We start from the raw sequence: 22,492 nt of genomic DNA on the forward strand, positions 1-22,492 counted from the left end.
CTCTCTGATTGGACTGGAATATGGTTCGGCTGTATTTTCGTTTTGCAACGAAATTGAAAATGGTTATTCATTTTTGATTTACATTTACTCTGTGTGGAGTATGAAGGGAACCAGTCTCGTTGGAACTTTACCGCGCTGAGCAGATGTGACGTGAATTGTAAATTGTAGAATTCCCTCATCTTCCTTAGTCTCAGCATCCGTATGGCTTGCAAATTGTAGAAGCCTCGGAGGTGTAACCAGAGAAGGTTCCCATTGTTTTCATTCTGGTGGGATATGTTATATGCCATTAGAGTGAAAACTTAGTCTTTTGCTAGCAGTTGCCGCTAGGGCATCTATGCCATTTCGTTCGTTGCAATTCGGGACTGCACGCTGGGGTTTGTTTTGGTTGGATCGGGGAGAGCAGCATATGTGCCTCCTGATGAGAGACTAATAAGTTTCGAAACCGGTAGGGGTGCTTGCAGCACTCTCTGATTGGACTGGAATATGGTTCGGCTGTATTTTCGTTTTGCAACGAAATTGAAAATGGTTATTCATTTTTGATTTACATTTACTCTGTGTGGAGTATGAAGGGAACCAGTCTCGTTGGAACTTTACCGCGCTGAGCAGATGTGACGTGAATTGTAAATTGTAGAATTCCCTCATCTTCCTTAGTCTCAGCATCCGTATGGCTTGCAAATTGTAGAAGCCTCGGAGGTGTAACCAGAGAAGGTTCCCATTGTTTTCATTCTGGTGGGATATGTTATATGCCATTAGAGTGAAAACTTAGTCTTTTGCTAGCAGTTGCCGCTAGGGCATCTATGCCATTTCGTTCGTTGCAATTCGGGACTGCACGCTGGGGTTTGTTTTGGTTGGATCGGGGAGAGCAGCATATGTGCCTCCTGATGAGAGACTAATAAGTTTCGAAACCGGTAGGGGTGCTTGCAGCACTCTCTGATTGGACTGGAATATGGTTCGGCTGTATTTTCGTTTTGCAACGAAATTGAAAATGGTTATTCATTTTTGATTTACATTTACTCTGTGTGGAGTATGAAGGGAACCAGTCTCGTTGGAACTTTACCGCGCTGAGCAGATGTGACGTGAATTGTAAATTGTAGAATTCCCTCATCTTCCTTAGTCTCAGCATCCGTATGGCTTGCAAATTGTAGAAGCCTCGGAGGTGTAACCAGAGAAGGTTCCCATTGTTTTCATTCTGGTGGGATATGTTATATGCCATTAGAGTGAAAACTTAGTCTTTTGCTAGCAGTTGCCGCTAGGGCATCTATGCCATTTCGTTCGTTGCAATTCGGGACTGCACGCTGGGGTTTGTTTTGGTTGGATCGGGGAGAGCAGCATATGTGCCTCCTGATGAGAGACTAATAAGTTTCGAAACCGGTAGGGGTGCTTGCAGCACTCTCTGATTGGACTGGAATATGGTTCGGCTGTATTTTCGTTTTGCAACGAAATTGAAAATGGTTATTCATTTTTGATTTACATTTACTCTGTGTGGAGTATGAAGGGAACCAGTCTCGTTGGAACTTTACCGCGCTGAGCAGATGTGACGTGAATTGTAAATTGTAGAATTCCCTCATCTTCCTTAGTCTCAGCATCCGTATGGCTTGCAAATTGTAGAAGCCTCGGAGGTGTAACCAGAGAAGGTTCCCATTGTTTTCATTCTGGTGGGATATGTTATATGCCATTAGAGTGAAAACTTAGTCTTTTAATTATTCCTAATTTGTGCAGATGTGCCTCATATTTCCCGTGTCGAGTTTTTAATCTGACGATAGTAGAAATATCTTGCTTTGGCAGGTTATATTTAAATATGTATTCAGGTGGCGGAGGAAGTTCTTGATGTAAAGAAAAATATAAATTTTTTGACATGCTTGTAATATTTTTCCATTCTTTTTTCCATATTTTATTTATTCTATCTTTGACGTCATTTATTGCATCTGTCGATAAGATCTGAGTTAGGATCTCACCATTTTTTATTGCATCTTTGGCCAACTCATACACTTTCTCATTACCCAGTATACCGGCATGCCCTTTTGCCCATATAAATACTACTTCCACTTTAGACAAATTATTTTTTATATTACATAAAATTTTTGATTTGTATGAATTAAAATCAGTGTTTTGAATTGCATATATTGCAGATCTGGAGTCTGTTATTATCACAGCTTTTTCAATATTATTCTCTTTGATCCATTCTAGAGCTTTTTCGATGGCTATAATCTCAGCTGTAAAAATACTACTAATACTAGATAATTTATAATTATTATGTTGATGGGTATTTTGCACATACATAGCACATCCTAATCCTGTTTCAATTTGATATTGGTTTCAATACTTACAATTTAAGAATTTTTTAAAAATTTTAGACGTAATAAAAATTTCATGACAGTGATGACAGGTGACTTCTGGCATGATGGCTACTACTGGAAATACTACAGAATTTCACTTTTCGACATACAATGTCGTAAATTTTGTACAATATCTTTAATTAAAGTAAATAAATTGTAAGTTAACTCAAATAAATAATCGATTACTGCCATCGGCCACTTACATTCAATTCCGATTAATCGCGGCAGGTAAAGTAAAATTCTTTTTTCAGTACAATAAAGTGTTACTTTACTGCCGCAAATGAGGGCAAATGAGTACAATAATGAATGACTTTAGTGACGGTTGGCGATAAAGATACTTTATTTTATTGTCATAGTTATTATATTATACACCAAATGTTAAAAATTCAGATATTTTATGTTAATCGTGAGTTGTGAATCGTGATTCATCATATGATGCATTCTTTTTTATTACTTTTTATATTATTTATTTTATTATATATTTATACATTTCACCATAATTATATACTAAAAAAATATAATAAAATTTCGCCATAAATATGATAATAATTATTTTTTATTGTAACACTGAATTTTTAAAACAGTATTAGGATTCAGATATTTATATGTTAATCGTGATTTGTGAATCGTGATCTTCATATGACGCGTTCTTTTTTAGTACTTTATTTACAGATTTCGCCATAAATATATAATAAAATATAATAAAAATTATAATTACTATTCGCCATAATATGATAATATTTTTTTATTAAAAGACTTTGAATTTTTAAAGCAGTATTAATTTCAATCTAAACACGTTAATGCCATAACATTTATATTTTTTTAATTTGAAGTAAAACAAATATTCAACCATACTCGTAAAAAAAAATGCAAATACTTTTTTCTCTTTGGGGTGGTCATCATCATCAGTGGCGTCACAGCTCTTTATGAGCCAAAGCCTTCTTCAGAACAATCCTCCATTCGCCTCCTGTCTCTGGCAACTCTTCTCCATGCTCTAATTCCAATAGATTTTAAATCAGTTTCTATGTTGTCTTGGTACCTAAGTCTCGGTCTTCCTCTTGCTCGTTGTCCTATCGGCCCTGTTCGGTCAAAAACTTTTCTGACTATGGCATCTTCCTCTCGCCTAATTACATGCCCTATCCATCTAAGGCGTGCTATCTTAAGGGGGTATGTAAACGCTACAGTCAAAATGGTTGGTGATCATATGAACTAAACGTTTAACAATTCTTTCAGTAGATGGCAGCACGTATATATATTCGAACATTTTAATAACGACGAATTTTAATTCTATTAACGACGGCGTTGTTGCCACGTACTAAATAGAACTTATGAACAGTACCGATCGATCGGTACTGTTCGCCTTCAATCGTACTTGTATTGTATTTACAGTGATGAGGGTGTTTAATTCTTTACCTGGAAATGGTAAATTCTTACTATTAATAGAATAGCATTTTATAACTAGACAAATTTTTATCTTTTTTTAAACAATGCTAATAGATACAAAACGTTTCATTTGGAAATATTTTATCACTTATTTGTAATTTTGTGACAATTATTAATTCTTTACCTGGTCAAAAATTTTTATTTTAAACTGATAAAGAAATTTGCAATTGTTTGAAATACAAGTATGTAGTAAATATATACATTGAATCACACTTTTTGCTCTAAATTTTAAATAATCGCTTGGATTAACATGAAATTTGGCATACAGATAGGTAACATGTCAACCAAGAAAAGTGATAGTGTGCCGATGTAAGATTTTGCCCTGAGGGTGAGTTTTATTCCATCTCGGGGGTGAAAAAATATACGTTTAAAATAAGTCTGAAAATGGATAAACTGACTAATTCTAAGCAACTTTTGTTCTATAGGATTTTTTCACTAAATTAATATTCGAGTTATTTGCGAGTAAAAAAACACGTTTTTAGGCGGCTTTTACAAATAACTCAAAAAATAAGTATTTTATCCGAAAAAAACATTGTTAGCAAAAATATGTAGCTTCTAAAAAAGTATAAAAAATGGTGTATTAGACCTGGATCCCGCGTACCAAAAAAACTTGATTAATAGCAAGCTGAAAATTTGTTAATAGCCGGTGTCTATAGTCGGACAAACTTTGTTGTACGGGAGGGAACACTGGAACAGGGGAACTTCGTAACAGGGGGTTACGAAAACGTCCCAGGTATTTTGTCGAACAGAACATCCAATTGATTTGTTACCCTTTCATTAAACTCTCATGCAAACATCAGACTGCTAAACAGCCGACTTGATTACTGTCATTTGACATGTTCTTCGTGTTCCACTCATTAAAATACACAGTTGGTGATAAACACCAGTCTGATTTTTACATGAAAGTTTAATGAAATGCTAACAAATCAATTGGAAGTTCTGTCCGACAAAATACATGGAACATTTTCGTAGTCTGACGTTCAAATTTTTAAGCTGTTCCACAAATAAAACTTCCCCTGTTCCAGTGTTACCATACATCAAAGTTTGTCCGACTAGACACCGTTAAGCTATTAACAAATTTTCAGCTTGCCATTAATCAACTTTTTTTAGGTACGCGGGATCCAGTTCTATATATTATGAACTCTATGGACCCAGTTGAAACAAAGTTGTAGCTAATAAAAAATAGTTTCATATCCGCCAAATTTCAAAGTGAATATTTCAACGTGAAATAACCAAAAAATGAGCACTTTTTTGGGGAAAACTCAATACAACTTTTTTGAAGTGTTTAAAAAATATTTATTTTTGTTTTTTTTTAGTTTGTAGCATCAAAACTAAGCAAATGCTCAAAATATAGTTGGTCCCTTTTTTTGGTCAAAAACCTCGGGAAAATCACCCCCAATTATCATCTTAAATCAAATCAATCGTAACCACTTCACAAGTTACTTTCTATCTATCTTTGAGTCTTAGGACCAGTATTTTATGTCCTGGTTAGCTAATCGGAACAGAAAACTACCTCTTAGGGTCTCTTGCGTTGTCCTCCTCCTCCTAAGTGCCTTCTCTATTGAGGTTGGCGATCAATATGGCAAATTTCTCTCTGTTCTGGGCTTGATGAATTAAGTCATTCCCTGTTGTGTGGGTCCAATCTCTGATGTTTCGGAGCCAAGATTTTTTCTTTCTTCCTATACCCCTTTTACCTTCGATTTTGCCTTCTAATATTACCTGAAGCTACTCAAATTCCCTATGGCGCATTTTGTGTCCTAGATATGACGTCTTTCTAATTTTGATTGTATTGACCAGATGAGGACGTGTGTTCATTATTTCCAGTACTTCTTCATTTGTAGTTTTGGTGGTCCAGCTTATTCTTAGCATTCGGCGGTACATCCACGTTTCGAATGAATTCAGTTTGTTGACATCATACTGTTTTAATGTCCAGGTCTCACAGCCATATAGTAATAGAGACCACACATAACACTTTAGTGTTCTCAATCTTATTGTGACTGATAGCTTGGGGTTTAAGCATGTTCATGAAGCCAGATCTTGCTATTTCAATGCGTCTTCTAATTTTTTTGAGTGGTCTAGCTGACTGTTTAGCTCTGTGCCCAGCTATATGAAGCTTTGGGAGCTCTGAAGGGTGATACCATTGATTTGTATGTTGGAATGTCAACACGGGAAGTTTTTTTTCCTCGGAAAATTTTACATTTTCATCTCATTTCTAATTCTTGTTCTTCATGTGCCTTGTCCGTTGTGGAAGTTGGCTATCATCATAGCAATTTTAATTTTGTTTACAGCGTGTCTATAACTCGATCGATGTTAGTCCAAATCATTGGCGTAAGTTTTGAAGCCATGAGTGTCTTCTTCTTCCGGGTCCACGTTTACTCTATATTTTACCCTATATTATCAGCTGCAGTATACGATATTTATCATGTCTCATAATATATGACCGAGGTGTTCACGTTTTCGTTTTTTAATTGTGAAAGATATTTCTTTTTGTTTTCCCATTCAGTGCACTACCTATTCGTTGGTGGTGTGAGTCGTCCAGAATATTTTGAGGATACGTCGGTACACCCACATTTCGAATACATCTAGCCTTTTCGATAATGTTTCCGTTATTGTCCAGCTCTGCTCCATACAACAAGACTGGAAATACATAGCATTTTAGCAGCCATATTTTTAGTGGGACAGATATGTCGCAATGATTGAATATATTTCTCATGTTAAATGTATAGCTCTGGCATTTTCAATTCTACATCGTATTTCGGTTGTTTGATCCCATTTCGAGTTGACGACTGTTCCAGGGTATACATATAATTCTACGTGTTGAATTGGTTTTATATTTTCAATTGTCTGGCAGGTTTTTGAGTTTTGCTCACCAGTGTCTATTTTTGTTTTATTTATGTTGAAGGTTAAATTCTCTTTTTTCACTCGCTCTTTGTAGGTACCCTGTCCATAAGATGCTGAAGTTCATCAATACTGCTAACAACCACAACTGTATCGTCTGCATATCGGTTTATCTAATTATTACTCCAGTAAATTTCAATATTTTTTTTCACTTACGGAAATTTTTGACATAAATTAATCAATGATTATACAATATTGTTTTGTCTACAATTTTTTATTAGGATAATGCCTCAACAAATACTAATGGCCATTGGCATGTGTAATGTGTGTAAAAATGTCGATGTCATCGTCTTTACAAAAAGCTAATTGTATCCGAACAATGCACTATTTGCGTTATTATAAAAATTAAATCTGCCAGAAAGTGAATAAAACTTAAATTGTTTTTAGATACGCCCCACATAACATACTAGAGCTTAGGTTATCTATGTATTATGTCAAAACTAGTATAATCCCCCAGTAAACACTTTAAGACATTTTGAGCCTCGTTTAACTTTCAACCATTTGTATAACGTCACGGTTTCAAGCATAAAATATGTATATTTGTATTGTTAAGGCACTGAGACCATACTGAGACGTTATACAAACAAGGCCCAAAATGTGTACTGAGAGGGGGTGGGGCCACTTTTCTAAACAAAACCGCGTGATTCATCGTATTTCCGTGGTTACAAAACTCGTTTTCAATTGTTTGCAGATTTTCTTAAAATCCGGCAAACGCGCATCTGTCGCCATTTAATACATCACTGCTGCCATCTACTAAATGACACGTGAACTCATCTTCTCATCTATTAAGTGACAGCGGAACTAATTTATCACTAGAAAAATGCCAACTTAATGCTGTAATATGAACAAAATCCCCAGATTGCAGCTTTTAACAATAATTTTTACCTTTAGGTACAGTTAATTTAAAAATTATGGCAGTACGGACAATGAAATTTTGTTTAAAATAAAGCTTTTTGCTTAGTTAATCGTTTCTGATAGTTATTTTCTACCTAAGTTCAAAAATTATTATGCAAAACGAATTTTTACAACAAGTTACTAAGTAAGTTATGACATGGACTCCTTTAAGTACAGTTATAAAAAATATACTACTTTCTTTGGAAATTTTAACTAGATACTATTAAAATAGAAAGTCTACAGTTCACGTACATACCCCTAAGTTGAAGATTGGTTTTGAAATAGTGACGGTAACTGTACCTAAAAACTATATAAATTTTAACATTGTGTCATACCACCTTAATGAATTTTACAACTCCAGGTTCTCCAAAACTTCTGTACAACTCAAAGTTGTAACGCCTGCGCCACAAACCTTGTTCTTTTATCCCTCCATATACAGGGTGTCCCGGAAAATAGTGCGTTCCTTAAAGGTGTGGGTAGAATGCACCATTTAAAAGAAAACTTTCTTATAAATTTTTTTCTTAAGTCATCTGTTGCCTCAAAAAATAAAATGTCTTTTACTAAAATTTACATTTGGCAACCCGGCAGTTTTATTTATTTTGACATAGCGAAGATATTTGAAATTGTAAACACAAACAGTCATAACATAATTACCTGTAACCCGAGAATACATCGTATTGTTGTGGTATTGTCATGATTTCGATCGCAAGTATCATGTTAATTTCGTAATACCTATAGTGTATAATTAGTGCAAGATTTAGGTACACCAAGGCGATTTACCTCGAAGTTTAAGGATTTGTAGATGGTTTCAAAATAAAATGTGTAAAGTGTTGTGTGCAGATAAAGCTTGTTTTACAAGAAATGGTGTTTGTGTGTTTTACTTTAATAATGCCAAAAGTATTAATGTATGTTCTCGGATTCTTACTTTAAATTCACAATCTAGATGCAGTAAAAATAGACAAACCAAGACACGTTAAATGTTACTAGGAGCACTCCCAAATCATAATTTACAATGTACATATGTACATTGTTAATCCCAAATTATGATTTACAAAGTTTATACATTGTAAATTATGATTCGGGAGTGCTCCTTGTAACATTTAACGTGTCCTGGTTTGTTTATTGCTACTGCATCTTGATTGTGAATTTAGTTAATAATCATCTGATTGAACCACTCGAACTTCCCAGAAGATTGAATGGAGAAATGTAATACTCAAATTTTTTGTAACATGTTCTACCGATAGATACTTCTTGAAGACGTAGCTTGATTGAGTTGATTGTAATAAAAAATTTTCATGTAAGTTAAAACACTATACAAACCTTATTTATTAGATATTGAATAAACACAAATATTATGCTGTTTTTCTATCACTGTTACCGGTATCAGTATTTCATCAATACATAATATTATGCCTAATTGTCGATGATTCATGCATGATAGTTGAGTTCCAGTAAAATTATTTTTACACAGAAGAAGGAAGGCAGCGTTGTCGGCTGTATTTGCATTTCTGTGGACATTAATCAAATGCATTAAACTTGATAAATTATTTTTTTGAAAACTGTTGATTTACAAAAAAAAATTATCAGACTTTTGCTCTAAATGGTGCACTTAGCCCGTACCTTGAAGGAACGCACTATTTTCCGGGACACCCTGTATTCTTCTTAGGATTTTTCGTTTGAAACGTTTGAGTAGTTCTTGGTCATTCTGTGTAAGTGACCAAGTTTCTGAACCATATGTTGGCACTGGTCTTATTAGTGTTTTATAGACAGTCAATTTAATTTTTCTAGGTAGTTTTGAGGCCATCTGTCTTCTTAAGCCATAGTAACACATATTGGCTAGCACTATTCTTCTTTTAATTTCTTCACTGACATTGTTATCTTCAGTTAGCAGCGAGCCTAGGTATATGAATGTGTCAACTCCTTCCAGGTCTAGGTCGTCAATTATTATTCTTGTAGGTGTCGGGTTGCTTGACGGGGGCATCCATAAACTACGTCGTAAAAAATTTGGACTTTTTAATACCCTCCCCCCTCCGTCGTAATTCGTCGTTTAGAGACGACCCCCCCCCCCATGTCGACGTCGTCATTGCAACTCACGACCCCCCTTCATTGATTTAAAAAAATCTATTATTTCTGTTTTTTTTTTTAAATCAAATATGAGGGGGTACGCGTACAATCTTGGTCCAATGCTATTTAAATGCATTAATTATTTTCGAATCCTAAGATAACTAATAAATATATTTGAAAAATTTAAACGTAGAATAAAATATTACATTATTACCGAGAGCTAAAAGTCCCTTAGAATAAACAAAAGGTCCAAAACACAACTTTATTTTGAGCGTAATTTTCTTCCATTTGATGCTAGAAACTTTTTTTACGAAAACCAAAATAAAGCTTTTTTAAACACTTTAAAAAAGTTGTAATGAGTTTTCCCCAAAAAGTGCTTCATTTTTTGGATATTTCACGTTAACATATTCTTTTTGTAATTGGGCGAATATGAACCTGTTTTTCATTACCTAACCCTTCTTCTACTAGAAGACCTCTTGCATATACTTGCATACATTTTTTTCATTTTTTACAGGCTTTATTTTTGCTACGAATGGTTTTTTCAATAAAATACTTACTTTTTGAATTATTAGCGAAAAATCGTCTAAAACGTGTTTTGTTTTGTTGAAAAATGAACATATGCACTCGCAAATAACTCGAAAAGTAGTGACTTCAGTCAGTTTATCCAGTTCCGGACTTATTTTAAACGTACATTTTTTCACCCCCAAAGAGGGGTGATACTCACCCCCAAGGCAAAAGCACACATCTGCACAATATCACCTTTTTTCTTAGACATGTTAGCTATGCGTATGCCAAATTTCATGTCAATTCAACTAGTTCTTTAAAATTTAACAGCAAAAACCGTGAAAAAACGTACTAATTGGAAAAAATCGATTTTCATTTTGTAACTTCAAAGGGCTGTAACTTTTTTTATGTGCACATTTGTACAAAGGTATCAAACTATTTTTGGCACCAGAATATGTGATGTAATTTATGACCGACCTTTTTGCTACATCCTGTATAATTTTGATATTAATATTATATTTAAGATTAAGTTTACAAATTTTAATAATAGGTATAACAAATAATATTAAGGCGTATCAGTCAATAAATTATCAATTAAATATTAAATGAGAAAACAATATACCAGGTTATATTATTACCATTTTAACAAAATTAATGATATTTTAGAATTATAGATTATATTTTCTGAACGTTTGTTAAGTGAAAAATAAACAGATGAACATTTGATAAATATTTTAATAGATTTAAAACTTGACTACTTGTAGTTAAATTTTCATTTTAAAGAATCATACTAATTAGTTAGATAATAATTGTGTATAAAAGACTCGGCGAAAAAACGAATTATTTTTATTTATCCAGAGTAACTAATATTTCTAAAATATTTTTTTACTGTGATTTGTTATTCTTAACATTAATCATAAATTTAAAAGGTACTTACTGTAACAAAAAAGTTTGTAAACGCAGCCTTCCTTTTTGTCGCTGATTCCAATAATTTTTTTATTTCCAAATCGGTATTATTATGTAGGTCATTAATATCTGCGTACTTTTTTTTCAATTCACTCCACAACTCATTAGCCTTATTTTGACAAAAAACACCACTTTTATCGGGGTATGCTTTCTTAACTGCATCATATAAATCTTGATATTTATTTTGTTTTGATTTCGATGCCATTTTATTTCTATTCGTTCTTCAGAACTGTTGTTTCACACACATATGCAGCACATAAATGAACTAACATTGACAAATATTAAATTGAATTTAATATTTTTTGCTTCCAGCCGTTGTTCTGTATATAGAAGCGATTGTTTAAACCCAAAGAACAATGTCTTATTGTTTTGCTGTCCTGTACAAAAGTGCTACCTAATATTATTTTAACGCTGTGACTGATAATAAAAACGAAATGAAAAGTATGCGATAAAAGTATCTATAATAGAATTATTGTTTTTAATTTTAACAAAGGTATATTTATTCGTAAACGTTTTGTTCTATTTTCAATTTCATATCAAAAACTATACGTTTTTATATGAATATCTGATACTTTAATGCTGGTAGAAGCTAGTAAAAAATTATTTTTATAGACACAATAGCGACAAATTTAAATATAGCTACCAATATATTAAACGACGTCGAATGGTCACTCATACCCCCCTCCCCCCTGTCTTATTCCGTCGTAATAAGCAAGCCCCCCCCCTCCCTCTTCTCAACGACGTAGTTTATGGATGCCCCCTGACCTGTGCAACACATATTATATTTTTGGTCTTTTGAACATTTATGTTTAGTCCCGTTCTCTGTGCAGATGCTCTTAACGACCGAAATGTTTCAGTCAGAGATTATGTGGGCCTACCTATGATGTCTATGTCATCTGCGTATCCGACAATTTGTACTGATTTGTTAAAGATAGTACCATTCGTATTAATCTGGGACTATCGAATTATTTTTTCTAATGCCAGGTTAAATAAGAGACACGATAGTCCATCATTAGTTCATTTTTGCAATGGAAGGGTCTTGAGAAATCGTTTTGGATTTTTACCATGCTCTCTGCTCCAGTAAGTGTAAGTTCAGTTAATCGGACAAGATGAAGCGGTATTTGAAATTCTACCATAGCAAGTAGAAGTTTACCTCTATTAACTGAGTCATAGGCGGCTTTGAAGTCCACGAATATGTGGTGGGTGTCGACGTCGAACTCTAGGGTTTTTTCAAGGATCTGCCTCACTATAAAGATCTGGTCCGTTGTTAATTTATTATGGCGGAAACCGCACTGATATCCTCCCACTATAATGTTCGGCGTAGGAGAGGAGTCTTTTGTAAAATACGTTGGACAACACTTTATATGCCATATTGAGTAGAGTGATGACTATATAATTATCACAATATTCTTTTATACTTAACTATCTAATAATTCTTTTCTATTTCAGGTTATACTTTAACTGTTAACCACTTAGCTGATAAAACCGACTTGGAACTAAAAGCACTGCGTGGAAAGAAATATACCGGTGTATACAATGGTGGAGCGCCATTCCCCTACAAGAAAAACGAAATGGACAATCTTCCAGACTCGTATGATTGGAGAATATTTGGTGCAGTTTCACCAGTAAAAGGTTTGTGCCTATTGAAATTTTACTTTGGGGGAATATGTTTTTATTACAGTTTGGTAACATTATTTTAGATCAATCTGTCTGTGGATCGTGTTGGTCATTTGGTACAGTTGGAGCTATTGAAGGAGCATACTTTTTGAAAAATGGTGGAAATCTAGTGAGGTTATCTCAACAAGCTTTGATCGATTGTTCATGGGGGTAAGTTCGTTTAAAATCTATAAAAATATACAGAGAAATAAATCAATCACATGAAGCAGTGTTCTAGTCGTACCAAAGTATTTATATTTTACATATAGGTGACAGTAATACAACAATTCTATAGATAGATTTCTTTAGAAAAGATTCCCAATATTCTTCGACGTTGAATCTTAAGCTGGTTGTATAAATAAACATTTAGATTCACTTATTCTCGTTCTAAATTTTAAAACGCAATTCGTTAAGTGATTATTAAATAGAATACTAAGAATTTTTTATGATATACAGAGTGGAAAAACATTCTACAAAATAGTATATAAATTTTACTTTAAATTTCCTTAAAATCTCTGGATTCGTTTTGGATAGTTAAGGATGGTTTACTATTCTGCCTAACTAGACTTTAGTTTGCAAGTAATTTTTTACTAAGTTAAACAGTAATTTTTTAAAATGAAATAAAAATGTATACCATTTTATCAGCTGAACAGACAGTGGCGTGCTGGCCATATAAATGAAACGGTGCAATCACCGAGAGGCTGCGGCCTCTTGAGGCCGGCCAAATAAGTTTTTTTTTCACAAAAATTTCTAGATCTGATGTAACAACAATTTTTTTTTAATTTCGAATCGAATGATGTTAACAAAACATTTCACAAAAATTTAAATCTATTTTGATTGTAAAATACAGTTTAAGTAAATTAATAAGACTATATGTACATACATGATTGCTACAGATAAATAAGCATTTATTAACTCTCTCAGTGACACAAGTATCTTAGTATCTTGTGAAAGAAGCTTTTCAACGTTGAAATACATAAAAAATAGGTTAAGAAGTAATTAGGCAATCCAAACCACGTGATTTTTAATGACAGGACGTATGGCAGGCAATTCAGCGTTGCCAGAGTTGTTAAAATTGTACCAATTTGATACAATTAACAACCAAACTTTTGATACTAAAGTCTCCTAAAGTAAAAACCTAAAATTTTGTGACATAAGAAATTTGCTTCAAATAATATTAAACGACGTTTTTTTAAGTTTTTGTACAAAATGTGTTGGTTTAGTACTTTGTGTCACTATTCCAGTCATTCCGGTGCATTTACAAAAATTTCTCTGGCAACACTGCACACAAGCGATTTTATTGGATACTTTATTTAAATTAAAATTTCAAATTTAAGATACAATGTGGTATTACTAAGTACCTAAAATAATAAAATATATATTACCCCGATGATTTTACCTAAAATCTATTTTAGGGATGCTCAATATTATTTTTTATTAAACTTATAAAACATAAAATTTGTTAACCTAGCTTTCTTCAATCTTCCAAATTACTTAGTTAAAACTTTTTAACTACTTATTAAAGTTTATTGACGTAAGCAATATTTGTTACTATGTCACAGAAGTATTTAGCAATACTTACATGGACATAAAATACGAAAATTACTTTAAAATACTAAAATAACACTATACTATCATATGCCTTCAATGTATTGCATGCCAATCGCCAGACATATTGGAATAGTTTGACAGATCGTTGGATTCCCTAATTTAACACAAGATCACTTAGAAACATTTGTGCTAATGGCTATAGAAAAAGACACTTTGTATGAGCTTAAAAATAATGAAATAATCGACGAATTTGCTCAAAAATCTTCTTTAAGGCGTAGGCGTAAAATTTTCGCACCAATGTGTTTTAAATGCATTTATTTTTTTTTTCGAATCCTGAGAAAACTAATAAGTATTTCAGATTGAAAGATTGCATTATTACAGAGGGCCGAAAGTCCCTGCAAGGTACTATAATGTTTATTTTAATAAGTTACAGGGGTAAAAAAAAAGAGAAAATTTAGTGTGATTTTTAATTTCAAATATCTCATTCAAAAGAAACTTTTTTTACGGTATTGCAAAATAATGTTTAGATTAATGCGTTGTATTAACATTTAAATATTGTTAAATTAAAGTGTTTGTACTGTACTTGTATTTGTACTCTCTTGTATAATTATTATTGATTTACTAAAATTCAACTTAATACATAATTGAAAAATTCTCAAAATTTTATTTTATTTTCATCTTTAATCACATTAAATGTATATATTGCGTAGTCCATGTGGTGAGACCGCTCCCGTCTGGAAAAATTTCTGATTCGGTTTCTTTGTGGATTCCTATTCAAAAATGTCACCCTTAAACAAATGTGAAGGGTGTCGGGCGAAATTTTTGGCAGAAATTGTTTAAACAATTTTTTTAAACAAATACAAGAGATCACGTTTTTTTGCTCCCAAGCATATATTTTTAAGTTTTGTAGGTCATTCTAAACAAGAATCTTGTAAATTTTCTCAAAAATTGATAGTTTTCAAGTTATAGGCGATTTAAAATATGAAAAATGCGAAAATACGCATTTTCGAGGCCTAAAAACTCATATTTAAATTAGTATTTTTGAGGTTCCCATATACTTAAATTGAAGTTTTAACATTCAGCTTCAAAATTCTGAAGAGTGATTGCGTCTAACCTTAATTTAAACCGTTGTTTTTTAATTGTTAAATATGCGTGTTTATCCGATTTTTTGCCGGTGCGGCGAGCTATATTTCAAAAATCTCCTATTTTCCTCCGAAAAATATTTTTTCTAGATTCTTTGGGACATTCTAAATAAACTATGTTTCTTGACATTTTTCTCAAAAGTTAACAGTTTTTAAAGTTATAAGCGATTTAAAATCCAAAAATGCGTTGTTTTGGCAATTTTCGAATTTTAAATCGCTTATAACTTTAAAACTATTAACTTTTGAGAAAAATGCCAAGAAACTTATTTTATTTAGAATATCCCAAAGAATATAGAAAAAATATTTTTCGGAGGTAAATAGGAGATTTTTGAGATACAGCTCGCCGCACCGGCAAAAAAATCGGATAAACACGCATATTTAACAATTAAAAACCAACGGTATAAATTAAGATTAGACGCGATCACTCTTCAGAATCTTGAAGATCAAGGTATAATCTTCAATTTAAGTATCTGGCAACCTCAAAAATACTAATTTAAATATGAGTTTTTAATGCGTATTTTCGCATTTTTCAGATTTTAAATCGCCTATAACTCGAAAACTATCAATTTTTAGGAAAAAATGAAAAATATCTTTCTTTTTTAGAATGACCCAGAAAACCTAAAAATAAATGTCCTAAATAAAAAAAACGTGATCTTTTGTATTTGTTTAAAAAAATTGTTTAAACAATTTCTGCCCAAAAATTCCGCCCGGCACCCTTCAGATTTGTTTAAAGGAGACATTTTTGAATAGGAATCCACAAAGAAACCGAATCAGAAATTTTTTCGGACGGGAGCGGTCTCACCCCATGGACTAATATATTTATTCAGGAAATTATATATATATATATATATATATATATATATATATATATATATATATTTATTATTTGTAAGATTGCTTATTCTTAAATAATAAAACAGCAAATTTTAAACAATTTCATTGAATTTAAAGTTTAATGTTTGATTAAAAATAATTTATATTTTTGTATTTTTGTTTTATAAATAACGATTAAAACATCCTGAAAATAGAATGTAAAATGAGGATGGGAGGCCGCTTTTATATAAAATCACCGGGCCGCTTGAAAAGTTCCAGCACGCCACTGTGAACAGACGAAGTCGTGGATTGTAAGTTTTTGAATTCCCTCTTGTCTTCTTCGCTTCAGCATCCATCTGGCTTGCAATTTTTAGACGCCATGGAGGTGTTACCAGGAAAATGGTCCAATAAGTTTTCAATTAAATATCTTTTAAGAATATTTTTAATATTTTTCAATATTTTTAATATTTCTATTAGGTTGAAAACTTTAAAACTTTGACTTTTAGTAATTTTTTACTTAGTTAAACAGTAATTTTAAAACGTTTTTATCTACTTGGCTTCGTCTTTGCCACTGTCTCCGCAAATTTTGTAATCCATTTTAAACACAGTTCTAGGCTACCTAGACACCTGAAATTTTCAGAATAGCTCAGAACTTGCTAACAATGCAATATTTAACTGCTGTTATATGGATAAATCTTCTTCTTATGTGGGCGACTAGGATTACTCTTGTTTGTCTACCTCTTATTCTGTTTCAGTTGATGTTGACTGTACATTGTCTTTCCACCTTTTCGGCGGCCTTCCAACGGGTCTTCTGCTATCGGGCTTGTTGTTTTTACAGATGTTCGCTAATCTATATGGTTCCATTCGGTTTACATGTTCGTTCCAGTTTTTCATTATGGATAAATCGATTTTTTAAATTTCAAACTATTTTAAAAATGTGAATAATGCAATGACATTTAGATTCCATTTTAAATTACGTCAACAAATCCATAATTACAAATTCATGGTGGCTCAGTGGTAGAGCATTAGACTGCAGGTCGAGAGTACCTTTGAGTTCGAAACCCGGCTGTTGCGGATGTTTTTCTAATTTTTAAAATAAATAATTAAAAGTTAATATACTTAAAGTTCATATTTTATAAGTTAATTATTATATATAAATATTATATATACCATTTTAAATATTTTCTTTGGTTTATATGAGTTTAAATCCGCTAGAGAAAATATGCCTCTAAAATAGTCAATTATGGTCCTTTTCATGAGCATTTTTCAGTGCGTCACAAATGATAGAAGAAAAGGTAAGTCCGTGATAATACACATTTATAACAATTATTATTCTAACATGACATTTTAGTTAAATCTGACGGTTGTCACATTTTATTTGCAATTTGGCATAAAAACAAAATCAATTGTGTTTATTGCATTTATAAAATGGTATTTTCTTTGGTTTGTATAGTCTTATAAATTGTACAGATTATATTCGAAGATATATTATATAATTCATAAATAATTTTTTTTCGATTATAGCGCCATCTATCGACAACTAGTATAAATATTATAAATGTCTGTAATCACGGACGTGTTTTTTTTTCTGTCACATACAATTTAATGCGTTAGAAAGAAATCGAAAAACTGTGACGCACTGAAAGATGCTCATGAGAAAAAGAATACAAAATTTTTTTATGGCAGAAATTGAAACAACAAAATAGTTTATAATTTTATATTGGGTCCTATAAATAATGAAAACGTTTTATTATAAAAAGTTATTTTTTATAAAAGTGTAATTATTTATCATTAATTTTTAAACAAATGTTCTAGATATGGAAACAATGGTTGCGATGGTGGTGAAGACTTTAGAGCCTATCAGTGGATGCTTAAACATGGCGGAATTCCAACTGAAGAAGATTATGGTCCATATTTGGGACAAGTAAGTTGAGACTTAACAATATTATAAAATAAGTATCACAAACGGTTCTTTTTAGGATGGCTACTGTCACTCAAACACCGTTCCGAAGGTAGCTCACATTACAGGATGGGTGAATGTGACGAGTGGTGATGAAAATGCTTTAAGAATGGCTTTGGTTCGTCATGGACCCATCAGTGTTGCTATAGATGCCAGTCACAAAACGTTTAGTTTCTATTCCAATGGAGTTTATTATGACCCTCAATGGTGAGTTTAATGTATAGTATAATAGGGAACTTGCATAAATTTTTAAATATTAAAATGATATTAAAAAACATAAGGTAACATGATCTTAAAACGCTTGCATGCGAAAAAAACAAATATTTTTAACCCGTACGCTAATTACGACGCTTTGAAAATGCTATAAAATTCAAATATCTTAGGAGGCTTTTGAACGTCCTTCTATTGGTCCGACGTCACGGGCCACGGTCAACCGGGCCCAGCAGTCGGAAACAATGCGATTAGGGTATGTATCACGGGTATATTACATTTTAATCGTCTTTAATGGAAAATTCCTAGGTATTATTTATGTTCATCTTATATATTGTAATAAGTAGTTCCCCAATCAGCTTAGTTTTAAACTGAAATTGATAAAGTTTAGTGCTACTTTGTAAAGAGTTTAAAACGCATAATATGACGGACGAGGGTAAGTCTGACAACTTACCTTTCTTACTACTTTTATAAAAAGTAGTGAAAGCTATTCTATTGGAGAAATGCGAGGTGTCAAGGCAAATAAGTAAGAGTTATTAATAAGCATGTTTAAACCGTTTATAACAATAGTTTGGTACCATTATATTATAGTATACGGTTTACCCCGTGGGTTTGATCTAGCTACCTCTAATCGAAGGATTTCGTATATCCTGGAAAAGATTACGGTTTAATTTGCATTATAATAAAGATTATATTTTATTGTAATGTTTATTAGTACCTACTGGAGCCTTTCATTATTGTGTTCAAAGCCTTCTGAGAAACGATTATGGTGATTAGCAGACGTACCGATAGAACGTGTACGTAGCCAACAAAATCCTTCTTTACAAAGTTAATAATACGCATAAATAAGAAGAATCATTATTGTAATTTTACAAGTTAATATCTTTATCATCTCAGCTTATACTTACACCTGGAGCCTTTCATTATTGTGTTCAAAGCCTTCTGAGAAACGATTATGGTGATTAGCAGACGTACCGATAGAACGTGTACATAGCCAACAAAATCCTTCTTTACAAAGTTAATAATACGCATAAATAAGAAGAATCATTATTGTAATTTTACAAGTTAATATCTTTATCATCTCAGCTTATACTTACACCGCATCCCTCGGTAGACCGCAAGCTATAGTAGAAACCCGACTGTAGACCGCATTCTATAGTAGCACCAATACTTTTTAGTTACTTACTTTTATTACTAAAAGTTTTGTTTATTTTTAAGTTACTTGTTTCTTCTTTGTTCTTCAACACAAGAAACGACAAAAGTAATTTCATAAAAAAGAACTTTTTGATACATGTCAACAGAGATAAAATGTTAATATTTTGCCTGTCACAGAAAAAATCATTTTTGCCACAGAGTAAAACAAGATATTTCAACTATATTATTTATCTATGGGCAAACTGCATTAAATGCAATAGCCAACCGAACGGGCAAACGATACGAGTGGCCTATGACGTCAGATCCCAGCTCTCGCTTTTGAAGTTGTTTGAAACGGAAATTTTAGGCGCGGAACTTTGATCAGATGTTGTACGTACACTATTCATTGTTACGACGTAATATTTTGAATATAACATTTTAAAACATAAATTAACAATTTTATGCAAAAAAATTTTTTAGTGCAAGTTCCCTATTGTTGGGCTGAAAAGTTCGTAGGCTAACATAGAAAAAAAATTTTTGATAAAATTTGGTTTATTATTCAATATAGTTACCTTCGAGGGCGATCCAACGCTTATAACGGCCATACAACTTTTCAATGTCATTTCTATAATACAATTTGTTTTTAGTCTCAAAATAACTTAGTTTTGGCGATAACCTCTTCATTTGTGCTAAATTTCTTTCCAGCGAACATTCTCTTGAGGTCAGCGAACATGTGGTATTCTCTGGAGCCATATCTGGTGAATATTGTAGCTGCGGAAGCACATCGAAGCCCAATTCATGACATTTTGCCGTCGTTTTCATTGATTTGTGACACGGTGCGTTGTCTAGATGAACTAGCACTTTCTTCTTCAATTGGGGCCGTTTTTTCGCGATTTCGTCCTTCAAACGCTCCAATAACGCAATGCAATAGTCGCTGTTAATAGTTTTTTTCATTTTCAAGATAGTCCATGTATATTATACCATGCGTGTTCAATTTTCACATGTCAAAAATATCATATTTTTTACTGTGTTTAATCTCTTATTAAAACCCTTAACTTTAAATAAATCTCAAGCCAGCCTTGTTCAATAGTACCATTTCATCCCTCCTATATCTTGCCCTCTCTCCTCACCCTTACAGACAGACAATATTTGGACAATTTGGGATTGAGAATTCTCTCCCTTCTCGTACACCCGCCAAAGGGTGAACCTCTCTCTCTCATCAGCCGTTCGACGGTCAACAAGTACCACTCACACGTGAGGGTGCAATCTCTTCGCCACGATCTTTCGACATATCAAGTCGGTACCGCTCATCTCTTGACGGTCCAGACTTCCTTTTGGGCTGAAACGAACAATAGCAATACGTGCACGAACAGTAATTCGGGAGTGACGCCATACACGATTTCGCAACAGTCAAAACGCGAGGCACGTGGTATGGTAACAGTCATCTCGTATGTGACCGGCTTCAGTGTTCCGGACAAGATTTCACAACTTAGTCAGACTTTATTATACATATGAATATTGTCTGTATAAAACCTTTATACTCCCACTTGAACCAGTAAACTAGCAATCCCTAACTACAGTCCACACCCTCTGAAAGTATATTCGTACTCTCACATATGTACATATTTTATTTCGTACAATGCACATCCCAAAATACTGATGCCATAACCTTGCCAGCCGACTGTTGCGCCTTTCCATGCTTTGGAGTCGGTTTATCACGTGCAGTCCACTCGGTTTACAAAATTCGGTTTTATTACGATTGAACAGATTCAAACACTTATCAGTCATCAATTCGTTGTTGTTTTTGGTCAATTGTGCCCTCTCGCGGCACCCACTTTGCACAGAGCTTTCGCATACCCAAATATTCATGCACAATATATCCAACACGTTCCTTTGATATTTTTAGATTCTCAGCTATCTCGAACAACTTCACTTTACGGCTATCCAAAATTATTTTGTGGACTTTTTTTGTTTTCGTCGGTAACAGCCTCTTAAGGGCGTCCACTGTTTGCATCGCCCTTGGTGCTCATTTCGATTAGTTTAAACTGAGCAAAGCACTTCTCAACAGTTGATTTTTCTGGTGCACAGTCCGAATAATGTTGTATCAAGCCCAACCTTGGCTCAACAGTATTTTTCACCAAAAAGCAATGCTTCATTAAGACACGAAATTCCTTTTTATCATGTTTTAACTAACACAAGTTGCTTCACTCAAAATGCTATATTTCATAAACTAATAGTTCGACAGCCGTCTAAATTTATACACGCATCTTTTGAAGGTTATGGCAGGTTAAAAATCATATGGATGTAATACCAGTAGTGCCATCTATGTGCCAGCCTACGAACTTTGTGTCAGAAGACACAAAAATATGTCTTCTTCTCTATAAAATGGGGATCGTCTTTTTTTAGTTGAGTGTAGTTGTCATATGAAAATAAAATATTTTTATTAAATTCTTGAAACAATTCCAGTTAATCAATCTAGTTTATAATTAACTATTATGACAAATGATTTGGATAATGATGCGTTTTCGTTTTCTTGAAACTACAGTTTGACTGTGTGTATATCAGAAAATTGCGTCAAATTTTTATTTATTTAGAAGCTTCGGAGATTCGTTACCAGAGAAGGTTCCCACTGTTTTTAAGCTGATGGGATGTAGAATAATATTTTAATATTGTTTTATGTGTTATTAGATTGAAAACTTAGTCTTTTTATTAGCAGATGTCGCTACGGCATCCCAGCCTTTTCGCTCGTTGCAATCCGAGAATGTACGCGTCGGAGTATCCTGGTTCAGTCAGAGAGAAGAGCATATGTGTCTACTGACGAGGGGAAAAAGTACCGAAACCGGTATAGACGCTTGCTGCACTCTCTGATATATAACTAGAATATAATGCTGCTGCGTTTTCGGGTTGCAACGATTTTGAAA

The 22,492-nt window shown here is 33.1% G+C and overlaps 1 protein-coding gene across 1 annotated transcript in view; it reads left to right on the forward strand.

Moving 5' to 3' along the window:
• LOC114333011 (digestive cysteine proteinase 2) overlaps positions 1-22,492 on the forward strand; it is a 47,285-nt gene that overhangs the window by 24,321 nt on the left and 472 nt on the right. The window contains exons 7-10 of the mRNA XM_050649036.1: positions 12,555-12,737; positions 12,806-12,932; positions 18,083-18,191; positions 18,247-18,434. Of these exons, the coding sequence (XP_050504993.1) occupies positions 12,555-12,737; positions 12,806-12,932; positions 18,083-18,191; positions 18,247-18,434 (607 nt within the window). The remainder of the gene's footprint in view (positions 1-12,554; positions 12,738-12,805; positions 12,933-18,082; positions 18,192-18,246; positions 18,435-22,492) is intronic.

The sequence above is a fragment of the Diabrotica virgifera genome, chromosome 4 (genome assembly GCF_917563875.1).
Source record: "Diabrotica virgifera virgifera chromosome 4, PGI_DIABVI_V3a".
In the NCBI taxonomy this organism is placed as follows: Eukaryota; Metazoa; Arthropoda; class Insecta; order Coleoptera; family Chrysomelidae; genus Diabrotica; species Diabrotica virgifera.